The sequence below is a fragment of the Rhagoletis pomonella genome, unplaced genomic scaffold (genome assembly GCF_013731165.1).
Source record: "Rhagoletis pomonella isolate Grant_MI unplaced genomic scaffold, Rhpom_1.0 Rhpom_scaffold_00012, whole genome shotgun sequence".
NCBI lineage: Eukaryota > Metazoa > Arthropoda > Insecta > Diptera > Tephritidae > Rhagoletis > Rhagoletis pomonella.
In genome coordinates this window covers 17198622-17216146 of record NW_023458566.1, presented here as the reverse complement: position 1 = coordinate 17216146, position 17525 = coordinate 17198622, and the positions used below count along the sequence as shown (strand labels likewise).

The 17525-nt window shown below is 33.9% G+C and overlaps 1 protein-coding gene across 1 annotated transcript in view; it reads left to right on the top strand.

Annotated features, from left to right (window-relative positions):
• The window catches only part of LOC118747961, a 78147-nt gene that overhangs the window by 18077 nt on the left and 42545 nt on the right, over nucleotides 1-17525 (top strand). Inside the window, exon 2 of the mRNA XM_036482200.1 lies at nucleotides 6046-6588. Coding sequence (XP_036338093.1) covers nucleotides 6046-6588 — 543 coding nt within the window. The remainder of the gene's footprint in view (nucleotides 1-6045; nucleotides 6589-17525) is intronic.

Sequence of the window (17525 nt, the reverse complement as noted above, 5' to 3'; positions counted from 1 at the left end):
TTGAAGTACTCAAACCAATCAATTTGTAACAGTTTATGCAAAATATACTCTGGAATGCACATTGACATGCATTCGCACACACATGTACATACATGTGCACATAAAAAAAGTTGCCCCAACTTTTAATTAGCATTACAGCGCTCGATTGACAAAAATTTAGTGCGCAGTGTTAACTGCAAGTTGCCGGATTTTATCGTTGCACGTAGTATTTTAACGTCATCCATGCCACAGCCACAAGTAGTAGTACATATATAAATATGTAAATATATCACGCGCCAAAATTTAAGTAGATTTTCAACTCATTTTACCTACAATGTGTTTTATTGCGCAATATGTATTTATTGCGCATTTTTATGTGAAGAAATCATTATCGAAGGACTACATACAACTACGATGCTTACAATGTGTAGCTGGATAAAATTGAACTCAAAAAACAAAAGGCAAAAGCGACAAAGAGGTCAATCAGACTGCCAATAATTGGCTATAAAACTCTTCATGCAAATTTGTGATTGCAAGTTTAATTTTTATAAGGCAATTTTATCGGCAAAAAATAGTAGAAAAATGCGATTTCTTCAGGTATGGGCATACATATATACATGTGTACATACGTACATACTTATACGAGTACACGAAACTCATACGTTATAGATTTAAGCCGCAAGCCGCAAATTGCAGAAATTTTCAAATTTAATGTACTGCGCAGTAATAAAATTGCATAACCAAGCCTAATCAGTTAACTTTATTAAAGCAAGTGTATAATTTATTAATTATTCTTCAGTTTTATTTAATTAATACCTGCCGATTTCATTAATTTCTTCATACAATCTCGTGTAAGCTTAAAGTTATAAAATTCGTTCGATTTTTTTAAAATAAGGCAGGTAAATACTACGAGCTTGATTTAATATCTACATATATACATACATAGTATGTATGAGTTTAAAGCCATTTGTAAAATGTTTGAGTGTAATAAAACATAACTTTTTACCCAGAAGTACAGTCCGAAGCGAAGGCACATTGAACAAGTAATAGTACTTACATACAAAAGAAACAACAAAAAACTGAAAATATTTTATTTTAAATTTTGGACTTAAGAATGTCAAAATGGGTAAGTACAGATTGAGGTTTCAGACTAAAATAATATAAGCACAGTTTGAAAATGTAGATACCGAACGCATATCTGTTGCAAAGCTATAATTTTCTATCAAGTGCCATGAAAATCCTCCAAAAGCTTTAAAATTTTTTTTTTTGCACACATAACCCTAAGCTAAGGCTTTAAGCGTCAATTCAAAATTTTGAGTATGTAGATTTTGTATACTCGACTAGAATTGCGATACGTGCAAACTTTAATAAAATGTTATAAAAATTTGTTTACTTTCGCCCATGATAAAAACAGAGTAAGGTAGAACCCAAGGCGAATTAATATAAGGTGATAGCAGGAGTACAAAAACAAAAATTTACATGTATTTTGTTTTTGCTTTGGCGGCATAAACTGTCAATATCTGTAAGAGTGTGTGTAGAAATTCAAACAAAATTTTTATATCAGAAGCCGTGCCACTTTATTCGCCTTGGTAGAACCGTTCTCTCAATTCGTCGGCCATGATATTTTCTGATGTTTGCCAGCATTTTAAAATCATATAAAACTGAAAACTAAAAAATTAAATTGTTCAAAATTGTTGTTGTTTGAGATTGGAAATGAGTAAATTATAATGCCCTTATTCATAAAAACTAAAGTAGGTTTATAAAAGGTTTATAAATGGAAAAATGTATGAAAACGTCAGTTTATAAAGCTCTTTAAACTTACTTTATTTTTTATGAATAAGGCCATAAAATTAAAATGCTTGAAGTCTTCTAAAATGCTAAAAGTGTCTCTCAGCGGATCTACCTTACTAAATTTTTATCATGCTTTCGCCTTATTGCATTTTAAAACTATTGGACCTTGAAATAATACATATACAAGGGGGGGAGGGGCAAATTGAGCTGCTGCCCACCCTTAGACTCATTTTCTTTTTTTTTATTCATTCGCGTTGTAACCGCCTAAGCGATTTCTGCCGAGTCCAAAAGAGCACGCCAGTTGTTTCTTTTTTTGTGCCAACTGACTTCAGTTGAAAATGCCAAGTAAAGCCAAGTCCTTTTCCACCTGGACATTCTAATGCAGTGGGGGCCTTCCTCTTACTCTGCTACCACCAGCGGATTTCGAGTTGAATACTTTCAGAGCTGGAGCGTCGCTGTCAATTCGAACGTCACGGCCAAGCCAGCATAGCCGCAGTATTTTCGCTCGCTACACTCTGTCTTTGTCGTTGCAAAGCTCATACAGCTCATCGTTCCATCGTCGTCTTTATTCGCCATCGGCAACGCAAAAAGGCTCGTAAATCTTCCGCAAAATCTTTCCCTCGAGAATACTCCAAGAGCCACATGATCGGAAGTTTTCATATCCATGCTTCTGCGCCATATATCAGCCCGGGCATGATGATGATTAATCTACATTTATCTTTATAAAAGCCTTCCGGAAATGGGCTAACATCACCTCTGAACTGAGCAGTATTAATCCATTTAGGTTTAGAGGTCTCTAGTGACACATATTTTAGCATGGACTGTCAAAAATAGTTTAAAATCGCATTTTGCTTACACCGCAGCCGTTATAATTATAACTTATTTAAATAAGTTAACTACATTGTAATAGTTTTTATGTGGACAGCTAATTATATTATATATATATATATATATCAGCGAAGTGATTGTAAGACAAGAGCAATTACATGCATATGTATGTATGTATATTTCGAAATAAATTAAAAAAGGAGGGTACTTGTAGCAAGTAAATGTTCAAAATAATTTAAATTACAAACGAGTGTAATGATTTTGTTATTACCTGTAAAATTATAATAATTTGAATTATAAAGAAGAGCTGCCAAAAATGCGAAAGGCAAAATGATGAATGTATGTACATCCAGATTGTATCTTTAAACTGGGTAACATCAGCGGCAACACTTTAGCGCAGAAAAAAGTGTATGTATGTATGTACTCGTTTTTGACCATCACTTATGTGTGTATTTTCTGCAACGCTTGGCTTGGTGCTAAACGTGTGAGGCTTATGTGACGTGTTATATGTATGTACATTAGTGTGCGCCTTACTTGTATGGAGAAAATTTGTTTGTAAGCTAGAAAGCAAGATTCCCCCTAAGTAGATTCGTTTGGTTATAAAAATGTGCTGTGCGAAAAATTTTCAAAATCGGATAACGGTGAGACGTGCCTCAAAAGCCCTAAAGTTACATACGCTAATTCATTAAATTTTACATAAAATAGAAAGAAGAGCTTAATAGATTTTTGCAGGCTGATCTCAAGTATGGTTATGTCAGGTTTGGAAGTTATATAGCCTTTACCAGTGTAGCTTTCTGGCGCTTGAGGCACCTCTTTCCCTTATTCGATTTGGAAAGTTTTTCGTAGAGCATGCAGTCTTGCTTTGAGGGTAAATGTTTAAAAATAAGGCTCACACTAATGTACATGTATGTAATTATGTTAAAATGTACACATATGTATGTATTTACAAACAAGGCTACAAGTGTATACTTTTGATTAAATAAGTGCTTAATAATTGCTTGTACAAGCACTTACATGCATATGCACTTATGTGAATACATATGTACATATATACACGCTCTTCAATAAACTAAATAAACATTTGAATTATGTAATGTTTACACACATTTTTCATTAGTTTCATTTTATGTACAAAAATATGTAATATTAAAAAAGGGTGGGAATACTATTACATAGTTGTTTCTAAAAACTTTACATCGCTTTGGTCATATGCACTTGAAATCATTAAAAAGTGTTTTCATTTTAAGTGGAAAATACAGCATTTTTATGAAATTTGGTAGTTATGAATCGGACAAAAAAAAAGTAAAAGGCATTACGTCGATGTTTTTAAAGTTATAGTTGTTTCATTGTGACCTTGGACTTTCGAGATTTGTCTTTATCTTTGTATACGCGTTTGTGGTTATTTAAAAAGCGAGATTTGTCATTATCTTTGTATACGCATTCGTGGTTATTTAAAAAGATAATTAAAATTTTTATAGTGGAAAATCTTGACAATATCCGCAGTTATATATAAACTTGTTTAAGTACCTAAAATTTTTCAAGCCCGTATACAAAATTGAAAATTTACAACTCGGAGATCTACGTCAATATAAGCAGCTCGCTATTTTCTACAGGGTCGTGGTCATCGGCACAGGCTGAAAGCAGTTGATATTTTTCAGCCAAGGACAGTGTTAACAAATACCTTCTATCCTCTTCTTCATCTTCTTTATTGGCGCTGTATCCGCTTAACTGATTTTGTCGAATTGTACATAGCTCATCCGTGGTTACTCTTCTGCGCCAGCAGAAGCCAATTAAAAATACTACGTGAAGCCGATCCTTTTTTCACGCAGTCTTTTTAACGAAGAGGATGCCTTCCTCTTGCTATGTGGTTTCGGTATCGAATACTTTTAGGGATAGAGATTTCGTTTCTATAAATGGTAGATAGGCTGAAGTGGCCGCTGAGCTGAAAGACAGCACACCTAGGCTAGACGGAATACTGCAATTATATAGAACCCCCGCTCCTTTTTATACCAGTTTGCCGAGTATATAAAACTTAGCAACTGCCGTATTCCAAACTTAGCTGTTGCGCTCAGATTACCTAAAAATTATGTATCCAAAAATGTGTGTCTCTTTCTGCCGAATTCAGGGCAATCAATCGTGGCAGCTTCGGCAGAAGCCATTGTGGTGGACTAAGATGCATTCTGCATGTCTGTCTATCCAGATGCATCCTTTCAATAATCATAGTAATTAGTGTCTCCTTAGTACGAGTTTGCAGAAAGCGAGTGGAATGCTTGTCTCCGTCCAGGCTGGTGAAAGTAGAGTCGAAGTATGTCACTATATCCCAGTACCCATACCGGGTTTTACGGCGGGGATTTGTGGCAGTTAGAAACTATTACCGAATTTATAGTGGCAGAGTTCACCGCCTTAGGAGTTGTGTATATATAAATCGGTTAATTACCAAACGGAATAAGTCAGCATTTTTCCGACATGCCAAATTTGATGCAGTTCAACAAAGCTCCTTCACACTTTTTGCGAACTAGGCAGATTAACTTAAATTCCAATTCGTGCTTCATCTTTGTAATGTGGCCTACAATTGAAGCCAACTTCCAAAGCAAACTCCACGTCCTTTGCTGACGAAGAAAAAATAATATAAGGTGTCAAATAGTTGCATTTTGTATTTGAACTGCGTTTCGCACTGCAATCAATCAAATTTAAAATAAAAATCGATTAATACGAAATTTTTGCACATCTATACAAAAAAAAAAACAGTCAAAAAGAATTACCAAATAAATCATTTAACACACTTCAATGCCATTCCAACGATGTCATTTGCGCAAGCGTGACCGCATTTGAGTCTTCCTACTGCTTCTCTTTTTTTTGCACTAGTAAATATGTACCAATGCGCGAGTAAGTGCTTAAGTTTTGGCTTCTTAACGCTTAAAGAAATTTTGATGATTTTTTAATTTGAATTCACACATACGCGAATAATTATGTATGTGAGTAAATATTTGGCATGGCTCACACTTGCCATGCTGTTTGCAGTACTTATAACCGATATTTACCAATCATATTTATTTACGCAGACCCAATTTAATGACTACATGGAGGCTGTGTGTGTTTGCCCATATTTATGTCAAGGATAGAAAGTTGAGCAGCTGAACAGCTAAAACATGAACACCGACGCGCATGCGCAAAAGACAGGAACGTTAATATTTTGTTGTAGTATGGCTGTAGTTACTCATTATGACAATTAAAAATGGTATTGGCCATAAAGTTAATTGGATAAGAGGCGCCTCGCTGCATAGCTCTGGAAGGCGCATAAAAAATATTTTACTGAACAAAAATTTTTTATACATTTATTTTTATTTATTTAAATGGGTTAAATGAGTGCTTTATAATGTATGTAATTCAATGCATCATAAACACAAGCTGACCAAAAGTGAACCCCGATTTCTCTCTTTCTTTCAGCCTCCGCCGACTTTCAGCTGGATGAAGCGGAAATCGCGCGTCAAAATCAGATTACACAACAAATATTTGCCAAGTACTTAGAGCGACGGCTTTTCCCACATCGCAGCACAAATGAACGCATACCCACCATTTCGGAAATACTACCCAAACCCTCCTCATCCACAACGCAACGCCCACGACCGCGTGGCTTCTCCTCCGCTGAAGCTTTCCGTAGTTTCCGACGTGGCGGTGCTACTGCGAAAACATCCGGACGCAAGCGATATGGCAACGGCGGGCAAAAACAAAACCAACGACAAAGAGGTGGTGGCAATGGTGCTCATCGTCAACAATTAGTCGAAGCGCCTGAGCCCGAACCTGAGGAACAAGATACAGAACGATCACTACAAAAGCCCGACTATTATACGGACATCAATGCCGACGACGTCGATGAAGTAGTGGCCGACGATGGTCAAGAATCATTGCAAAGTGTCGAATCGGAACAACATGATCAGTACTATAGCGATGTGTTCAATCGCGATCCAAGCGAAAATGAGATTGACAGCGGTAAGTGGTGATAATGTAAAATAATATCTACGTTTTTTGTAGCTTTAAAGTTCATACGCAAGCGCTTACACTAAATTTGCATATAAAATTCTTGATCAGCGTACTATTTATGTACATGCGACAGTGATCGAGTGGCTAATCGCTGATCGTTGCGTTAAAAGCTTTGATGCCTTGATACGGAAGATTACGAGTATAGCGCGCTCTCGATCACAAGCTCAAGCGTTAAGCTAACTTGGCAGCGCCCATAAATTTGCTGACAATTTAGTTGGTTATTTATTTAATAGACTGATATTAATCAGTAACGCTTGTCAAGCTTGGAATTTAAATGAACTGTAGCGCTTGAGTAAAAACTGCATAGCAAGCGAATGAAAGATGCTCAAAGACACATTGAGAAGCGAAGATAAATTAAAAATAAGCATTAACTAAAATTGATATATATGTCTCAGTTACTGACATTATAATGATTCAGCCTATACATTCAATATGAACCGCCTTGCAATATATCTATTATAATTTGTTGCTGCATGCTCGGCTTGAGCGGCTGATTTTTACAGTTGACAGCTTATACTCGGCCATGTCATCGTACGTTTTTCAGTTAAAAAATTCTTCAAAACCGCATCGAACATAAAAAACAAAAAGAAAACAAACAAAATCCATATGCAAGGTTAATGTTTCGGCAACGATCGCCGATATCTTTACTTACTTGCTTTGTCTTTTATCGCACTTTTGCGAACACGCGCTGACATTAAGTTAATTCTGCAATAAAATTAACATTCCTATAAGTATGTATGTATATAAAATCACGTTACCAGTCATAAAACGCAATGGTTGTGCTCAGCCAACGGCCGTAGCGCGACCGATGATGATGCGCCCAACGCGTTCGGTTTTGACCACACTGCGCTCTCAGGCTCCGGTGATCAGGTTTCGTCGTTTTTTTTTATTTATTTTCCGCTACAGCAGTACTAAGGAGTAGACTTTTTCCTCATCAGATATACATATGTATGTATGTACTTACGTGCGTGAAAATTCAATTCATTGGAAGCTGTAAGTAGCTGCTTAAAATGCTGGAGTATCGTTCACGCCGCCTCAAGGTCGACAAGAAAGCGCACTTAATCGCAAAGATAATATTCGGTGTAATTTTCTGGTTCTCAACAGCCTTTGTTATTCGATTGTATGCCATAAATTTGTAAATTTCAACTGCTAAGTGATTTATTTATAATTTCCGACATTCGTTTGCCCAAAAATCGGTGCATGTAATTGAACCCAAGTTTAATACTTTTTTTCTTGTTTGGGATAAGTATATGGCCGTATCGGTTGATCAGGAAAATATTTTCCAGTTTTTAGTGCGAACTGAAATTTTTTTATGAAGAGTAAGCAGTAAACGTAAACACTGTGCATACACAATTTAGTGGTAGTAAGTAGAGGATATTGTCGTAGTATATTTACAATACTCAATAATTCTTAGCCAAACAAAAACAAAACACTTTGACAGAATGCAATAAAATTGTACCGGGGGAGTAGTAGCTTGTCGGAAAGTCAATAAATGGGAGTTCATCGGAAATTCGCCATAAACTTCAAATTTAGGACTCCATACCGCTGTAGTGTAACTATCATTCAGGAAGGAGTCAATTTGGCGGCCTAATTGTAGGACGTAGTTTTGGAGTTGATCTGATAAGTCAGAGGAAAACATATCCTTGACTCTGATTATTTATTTGCCAGATCTTGATATATGGGTAAAAGGCTATAGCGCTGCTGAAAAAACAGCGTGGCGGATGAGTTAGCTAAGAATAGTAGACTCGCGGTTGTCTCGCTGAGAAAGTAGAGGGTATACAACTCTTAGACAAATGAGCTTCATATCAGCTCGGTAAGCGCTGGGCGAAAACCAGACTGAGGCATGAACACCACGAACTGCACTTTTTAAATATCCCTTAGTAGCTATAAGGGACGGACAGCCGCCTGTTATTTATGGCTTAGCAATTTAATACATGGAGGCACAACAAAGGACAATTGTTTATAAGTAGTCCAAAAGTGCATCTTTATCAAACCTAACGTAACCTCTTTCCTTAACGATCTTAAATTTCTGAGTTCTTTACTTGCATCGATCGATGGGGAACTTAGCTTCTTAGCATACCTAATACGGTTTAAAACATTTCGAATTATTTCTGATTTATGCATATATCGATGGTTTTCTGCAATAACGACACAATTCAAGAAATAAAAACTGCTACTTTTGTTTAGTGACTCATGTCTCTAATCCTTGTCTAATCTATGTCTAATCCTCAGTACTTACTGTAGTAATCCCAGCTACTTACTTTAGTAAGGATTAGACATGGATTAGACAATGATGAGAATCATGAGCCATTTAATAATAGTAAGGATTTTATTTTTGAATTTTGAATTGTCGATTTCCTAAACCTTCCCTCACCCAGCGTTGTAGGAAAGCACATTTAGGCCGCCATGGACCCATTTTAATACCCTTACATAGGCTTCTTACATTACTCCAATAACTAGAAGTTAACCCAATTTGTCGATGTTGTGATGAAGATCACAAAATCATAGACAATAACTAGCAGCGCTAAGTTTAGCTAGCCACTCAAGAAAGTAGTGACGGAGCGACATACATACATAATGTTCTACACTCTCGATGTCCTCTGCGGCAACTTTACGGTTTTCATTTGGTTAAAACCCTAAATTGGTGCGCTTCTATGCATCAGCAGTAGTTTTTAGTAACCAAGAAGTAGAGGTTGCACTAATCGGAAGTGTGGGCTAGATCACCTTCAATTTAATGTAGGCCAGATGCGTCGTGCTATCCTAGACGTCGGTTCTGTAGATCATTTTCTATAAAGTTTTTATCCAGCCAGGTTTGAAAGGCAATGTTCGCAGACAAGAAGGTTCTCTTACTTCCCATTTTCGATATACATAAATATCTGCATGCATGATTACCCTTAATGTAGATTTATCGTAATAAAATGCATTAATGCCTGCTTGACTATTACGTTAGATAGCTACTAAGTATACATGCACATTGAGACAAGAATAGATCAGCCACATTAAAATTCATTTTAACTGAGTTAAAGCTTGAAAAATGCAAGCAGGTTTCAGATTAGGTTTTCTTAATTCTTGAGAGTAAAAGGCGATAATTTGGAGTCTGAGCCATTGCAAGATAATCATCCTACTCATTCAAGTACTAATCTAGTAATACTAACCCATTTGATCTCCCCATAATTGCTTGTAGCTTCCCATATACATAAGTCCACAGATAAAAAGTGAAGTAAAGTGTCTGGCGTTGAGATTAAAGTCCCAATTATCATCATGCACGCTCTGCCATCTGAACTTTGATTAACTTATTCCTTCACTGTAGCTCTACGTATGGGACAGTTATATTATTCCTAGAACCCTCCTCCAGATTGCACCGCCACGTCAGCCTTCTGTTCAGAATGGCATCCAAATATGTATATGAATTCCACAGCACAACGCGCTTTGTGCTAAATCGTATAAAAGTTGGTGGTGGTGGTGGTGGTGGTCAGCGTACGCTATAACCTTAACCTACTTGCAAAGATTAAATTTTATAAAATCGTATAAAACAATGACAGATGGTTTTTAGAACTCATTCAACCAAATTGTGAAACTTCCTATCAATGCCAATACCGATACAAATAAGTAAAGTAAGTAAATAAGTAAGCGAGCTCTCGTAGAAAGTCAATTAGTCCGAATTTTTATCTCAATAAAATATTTTTTTTACTCAATGTCGCATATGAATTTTAAAAACGTTTAACGGTACTTGCCAATTTGTTAAAATTTCGTTTAATTAATTGCAATTTAAAATTGGTAACACATTTTATTGCTGCAAAACGTTTAAATAATTTAGCGTATTTAAAACAAGTACTTGACAGGCATTTTAAATTCATGAGTTTATATTTATTAGTAATTTGATGTCCAAAGAGTCGACCATTAAGAAAAAAAATTTTCGGTTTCTATTAATTGATCTAAAATTTTCAGAGCGAAAACCAGCTGAATCAGCAGCACATAAAAGTATTTATGGCTTTCTAGGTATTGCTAATTTTAAAATTTTTAATGTTCGCACGTGTTGCATTTTTATGCATGTATGTATGTGTGTACATATTCATGTACGCTAATATTTATAAATGTATTTTCGAGTTGTAGCACTGCAGTAAGAAATTATCGAGTTTGGTCTGCCAAAATATACGACCACACTTATAATCATATTTTTATTGCTTATGAATTATTAAATAATTTAATATCCCCATGAGACGATTACAAAATTAAAAAAAAATAAAAATAGTAGTTAAGTATAATTTAAATGAACCGAATAATCGAATAGAGCTATAAAAACTCAATATTATCTTGCTCCGCGAAGCCGAAACTTTTTGTAATTATTATAGGCAGAGAAACCGATGATTGATCATTAATAAACGGCCTTGTAATTTAACTGGTTAATATGTATGATATTTTTGTGAATAAACCGCAGAAATCGGCAAGGCATTATACATATGCAGAATACATGTATGTATGTATATGTTTAAGCTATTAATGCACATATAAATGCAATTTCCAATTGGATATGAAATTGAAATTCTTAGTCGAAAAATGTTTACTATTATATATATGTATGTATATGATCATATTGTGGATTTTCTTCACATCCTTTGGCTAGTGAGCTCCTACAACCTCGCTTAAACTCAGCTAACCAATATTCAACCGTTACAAACGAAGGAGCAGACTTCCTCAGAGTCCATCTCGGCTTTGAGATAGTTCGGACGTGTAGACCTTTCAGATCAAAGTATTGTATCATATAACGATGACCGATTTTTCCCATGTTCGCTAATTTGCTGAGAGCGTTCACGTTTTTGTTTAAAAAATAGTATTTAGCGCAGGTTATCAATTTTATAATTTAAGTGGTTGAAATATGGTATTATCGCAGACAGTTCTTTTTTTTTTTGAAATTACACGTATTTATATGGCCGGGTCGGGTCTGTACAATATACTCATTGAAGATGTGTATGTATATACTAGGGTGATTGACTCGGCTTTTCCAAACCGGTTTCTACCAGTTAATTTGAATACAAATTTTGAGATTTTCAAAGTTTTCGAGGCTTTTTCAATTTTAAGGGACACCCCTACTTTTTTTTTAATTATATCCTAGGTTATTTGAGGATGAACAGTATACCATATTTGCTTCCAATAAATTAATGTTTAGCCAAGCTTATCCTCCAATTTGTGTTCTGCTTCTTGATGTTGTGACACAAATGGAGAGATCCATAATTTTTCTCCTCGTCCGAAGACGCTTTTTTATGGCAGCAGTACACTCGGAGGTTTGCTATTGTCTACCGAGATCCGACCGCTGAACCATGGATCTAGCGAGCAGCAATGGGCACATCTAAGCACTCGGCTACGACGGCAAGTGCACTACTCAAATCTGAAAAAAGTCAGAAAAAAACACAAGAAAGTATTAAAAAATGTTTAAATAAGGTCGAACGTGAATTTTTTGCTGATATTTATTTGTTTTACTTTTGAACTTAAAAAAAAACGTTCAACTTATTTTGCTTTGCTCTTTTCGAAATCTTTACTGTTAATAGTTTTGTTGTAATTTTTGGAACAATATTTAAATAAATATTAATACGCCACGATAGTATTGACAAATAAAACCGGCTTATCCGGGTTTTCTAAGTCAGCCTTATCCTGAGTTTCGCCCGAAAAAAAAATTCACCCGAAAATTTTTCTCCGCCCATAGTGAATACACGGAAACAAAAAGTGAAAAGTGAACCGGTTCGGGGAAAATGGAAGAATCATGATAAGGCTGGATTTCAAAATAGGGAACCGGGTTTTTTTTCAAACTTAAATTTTTCGAATAACTCGAACCCCGGTTTTGGAAACGGGCAAATAATCCAACATCCTAGTATATACAAATGTATGTAAATATATAGTATACATGAATGCATGTAAGTAGTTTGTTCCGGGTAAAAAAATTAATTATGGTAAAAAAAAATTAAATGAAAATTAGTAACATCACAAATTTTAACTATGAACAATATTAATATTAATAACAGACATAGGTATGTATGTATATATACGTATAGTGAAGAATGTAGTTAAAAATTAAAATTACTCACAGCATTTGTAGCTACGTGTCACAAGCATTGAACGCAAAACTTCAAGACACAGCAACAATGAGCCGTTCGAAACGATCTGTGCATAAACTTGATTTTAGAATAAATACAATGAATTTATAAACTCATAAATTATAATTTTTGGTAGTTTTATTGCTGCTATTCGTCATTCAGCAATCTCAATTACGTCAAAGAAATAATTATTCTCTCAAATTGTCTTTAAAAAAAAGGAGAGAGATATAAAGAATTAAAGTTTTTTTTTTGTTTTAGACAGCTAAAGTTATTATATCTTCCTCTACCACTACCAGTGGGTACCACGGCGAATACTTTCAGAGCTCGCTTCCATACGTAAATAAGTACTAGAGACCTGCACGAGTAAGTAAAAATATAACAAGTTAATAATCGCCGAGTATAAATAGAAACTATGCGAATACTTGAATTTAAATTTGACATCGTAGGCAAAGATCGTTTTACTTGGTAATAAACGGATATTTTTTTTTTCATATCATTATTTTCATATGAGACGTTTACGATGAGCGAAGTTCGATTTGAAATATGTGTCGAAACGACAAAACTTAAAAATTGAAAAGTGTAAAAATTAAAGAAAAATTGTACGCCAAAACAGAAGTGCTAAATATGTAGAATAAAATCGGGCGAATATTTCGCGATCGGAGCAACAGGCTCCAGTCTTCCACAAGCTTTAAACAAACTATAAATTCCTGAACGCCTGAAATAGTTCTGCAAAGCGCATTTTATGGAGCAGAAGAACATATTTACAAAGTTAAAGCTTGGATGCAATTTTATTTTATGTACGTTCTCAACACAATTGTCGTTTATAAAATATGTTTTATAAAATTAAATAAAAAGTTCCATAAAGGTTGTTTTTTACAATTAATTCATTTTCTTTTCAATCGGAATATTATTAAATCATTTGATTTATTTCATTATTAATTGCGATGTGCGTGGCGTGTGAGCGATTATACGGCTCGAAAAAAAGCATCGCTGTACTCGTAAAAAGATTACTTGTACTCGTACTCATACGATGTTGTGCAGGTCTCTAGTAAGTAAATATGAGCGTACGACACGTCGCGACATAGTCTAGCCAGTTTAGCTGAGGTATTTTAATTCCCCATACTTAGTTCGCCAATAAACTTAACTCACTGTGAAATATCCAGTTTATATTATATAGTATTTATATCTTAAATAGTATACCGAAAAGTTTTCTAAATGGTTTTTTTTTTCACTTGCTGAACAGGTTTACTAATATTCGACAGTTTCCTTCGCTCAAATTGAAACAATGATAAACCGTAATTAAGTTCTATGTTTGTATCTGCTGGCTCGATGGATAACGGTATATATTTACATGTACATATAATCATGTAGATAACTGGAACTTAACTTGAACTTTGAACAAAAATTAGAAAAATTAAAAAAAAGATAAAGAAAAAGAATTAAAAAAAAATACAATAAAATTTCATAAAAAATGGACTGAGCACCTTTTAAGCTTTGTGTAGCAATTTCTACTTTTCCCATAAATAAATAATTCTCTTTAACAAAATAGAATTCCAATTATAAAATTTCCAAACTTGCCTCATAAACCACTTGCTTTTATGACCATAATAACGGTACACTGAGAATTTACAATCAAAAATTTATTTGCCTCATTAATAACTAGAATGTTTTCTTTGATGTTGTCTCGTTTTTTTTTTGTTTGTTTGTATCTCATTTAGTACATACCTTCTAACAAAGCGAGCATGGTTCAAGGTGAATGCCATATTCATTATTCAAGGTTAACTTTGGCAAACAGAAGAGTTGATTAAGCTTTCTCTGAACAAAAGATATGTATATTTGAATATGAATTTAGTAAGAATGAACTACTTAAAGACTACATAAATAGGTAATTTTACATTTCTTTTTTTTTTTTTGGTTTTGATATCAAAATGGCTACATATACAAGCCTGAAAGAAATGTGAAATATTACCAAAAATTTTTTAATTTGAATTGCAAATGTGCATTTATAGCTTTCTGATCGTATAGGCACAGTAAATGACAGACAAAAAAAAAAATAGTGGTACACGCGCGGACATTGACTTAAAAAATTGGTGAAAGAATTTTGCTGAGCCCAGAATAAGACAATGGGCTTCAAGCGCAAAAAGTGAGCTTAAGCTCAGACTGAGTTTTTGCACTAATCGAGTGAGCTCAAGTTCAAGAATTTGTACTGAAAGCTATCAAGTTAATAAATAATTATTTGTATTTCGGGCAAAATTTGTCAAGTGTACCAGGAAAAACATTTTATGGCAGCATTTTGTTCAAACTCCCCCACGTTGTTGCTATGGTTACTGGTAAACAATGCGTAAAAGAATGTTTTTTTCTACCACACTTTTTTGTCGAATTATACGAGTTTAAACATGCAAATTTCAGTCCTTTTTTTGAGTCACAAGTTTTCTTAAATTCTTATCTCATGTCACACTTAGGATAGGGAATCAAAAAATGCTGCCCTAATAGAACTTTCTCCGTGCTTTTTAGTGGTAATTATAATTTATTTGCTAAAATACTCAAATGTTTGTAAATTTTTAATTTAAATAAAAGACCCAAATTTGAGGGACTATGCAGTACTCAAAGTATTAAAGTAAAGATACATCTCAAATTTATAAATGATAGCGCCCTGTCTTAAATCAATCACCGAAAATGAAGGTTATACAAAAGTATGTGGGAAATGTATTTATTAAGTTGTCATAATCGGAGCTCATTTAACATGAATTCCAAATGCATTCTGAGCCAAACTGGTTTCCAAATATCCCCTGGAAATTGAAGCGTCAAACAAAATGCAGTTATTAATGCCAATTCATCAAAGTCAACTTTGGTTTGTTGCCATTTGAACTGGTTGCCGAATTGCTATTGGTTTTGCCATCCAACGCATTTAATTCCATTTTAAATGTTTCAACTTAAAATTTGAGCTGTAAGTTAAATTACAAGGTGTGGTTGCATGCGAACTACAATGCATCTTAGGCTGACACTGGTGGAAAAACTAATTGAAACGTGATATTTTGACCACTTTTTATTATTTTACTTTCGTTTACTTAGTGTTAAATGTTGTTAATTTTATAATAAATACTGTGCAAATCAAAGTTTCAAACTTTGTACAAAAGTACAAGAATTCAACAATTTTTCACCAAAACTTCAAAATTTTTATAAAAGTTTTATCTACGCAATTTTAAGCGCTTTGAATCATGTTCTTACAAAATAACGTTGATTTTTGACATTTTTTATTTTTTTGTTGACGGTGTCACGCATTTTCTTCCATACAAAGTATGCTCAAAATTTCTTTCATATAGAAGATATGCCAAACGGAATCAACAAAAAAAAAAAAAAAAAAATTGACTAATGAGCTACAAAACTGCATCTTCTAAAAACTCCGAATATAATGTTTGAAATTTTGTCTAGATGGCAGCACTGCCCCAATATGCGGCAAAAGTTCTATTCAAATTATGTGATAAATGAACTTTATCGAACGTTTAGTACATGCAAAGCTTTTCTTCGCCAAAATCGAATAAAAATGCTGTCAGAAAACTTCAAAATGCATTTTGTGGTTCAATGTTACTAAAACTATAGAGAATAAAAGTTTTGTGAGTTAAAAACTAGGAAAAAGAAAATAGCTATAGTCAAAGATTCAAAGTACAAAATTTTCCTATTATGAAACTATTTCATAGTATTTTTCTCTTTTTAACCGACTTCAAAAGAAGGAGAAGGTTATCAATTCGTCAAAATATATATATATTTTTTTTGGATTTTTTATGTATGTATGTTACCGCATAAATTTGGACGACGTTAACCGATTTCTATAATTCTGTTTTTAAAGGAAAGGTGGCACCTCAGAGATGGTTTAGATCTGTTCATGAAGAAATTAACGGTACTCTTAAATTTGTATATGAGAATTTAAGTCGGTTTTGTTTTTTGCTTTAAAATTACTTTTTGTTATATAGCGATATTTTGTGTTTTTTGAGATATAAAAAGTGCAGGTTTTTTTTTTGCAAATTTCTTCTTACCTTGTTATGAGCTTAATACCTTATTATTTAAGGTTTACGTAATTTATAAATTTATATGTGGAAACTTTTTGTGTGTATTCTTGCTTAAGCGGTCATAGGAAAGATTTGTTATTAAATTTTTATTGTATTTGTAAAAGATTATACTTTGACGTCATAGAAAGAAACCGGAAGCAAGCAACTTTTTTCATATTAATGCTTATACCGAAAATAAGTTTTTTTTTTTGGAAATTTCGTTAAAAATTACGCCTATTTATATGCAAATTAATTAATTAAAGTTAATAATAAGCTCTTAAACCACTAACTAATCCGGTTGGAAAATTTTGTTGGCATAGAGGTTAGCAAACTTAATAAACTTCACTTATGTGAGCAGGAATTCGAGATTGGCAAAAAAAATAAAATAAAAAATGTGGTTATATCTCAAAAACTGTTCCACCTTTTTATGTTTTGAGTTCGTATTAGGATTCCGCGGAAAATTTTTCTTAAGAGCTGAAAAAGTCAAATGCCACAGATCGAAATTTTTTTTCTGTATGACATCAAAATTGATTCAAAATTCCATACATTTCTGCCACTTGCGCAAACACCACGAATATTTCTCTAAATAAAACGCATACAATTTTTTTAAACTAGTTCACCGAAACCAAAGTCGTTTGACATTCATCTTTAGATTTGCAAATTTTTCTTGCAAAACGCATAATCCATCTCCCAAGTTTGGCTGTCGATTGCTCAAACTAGGCTGTGTTGTATGCACTAGTTGTTGTTGTTG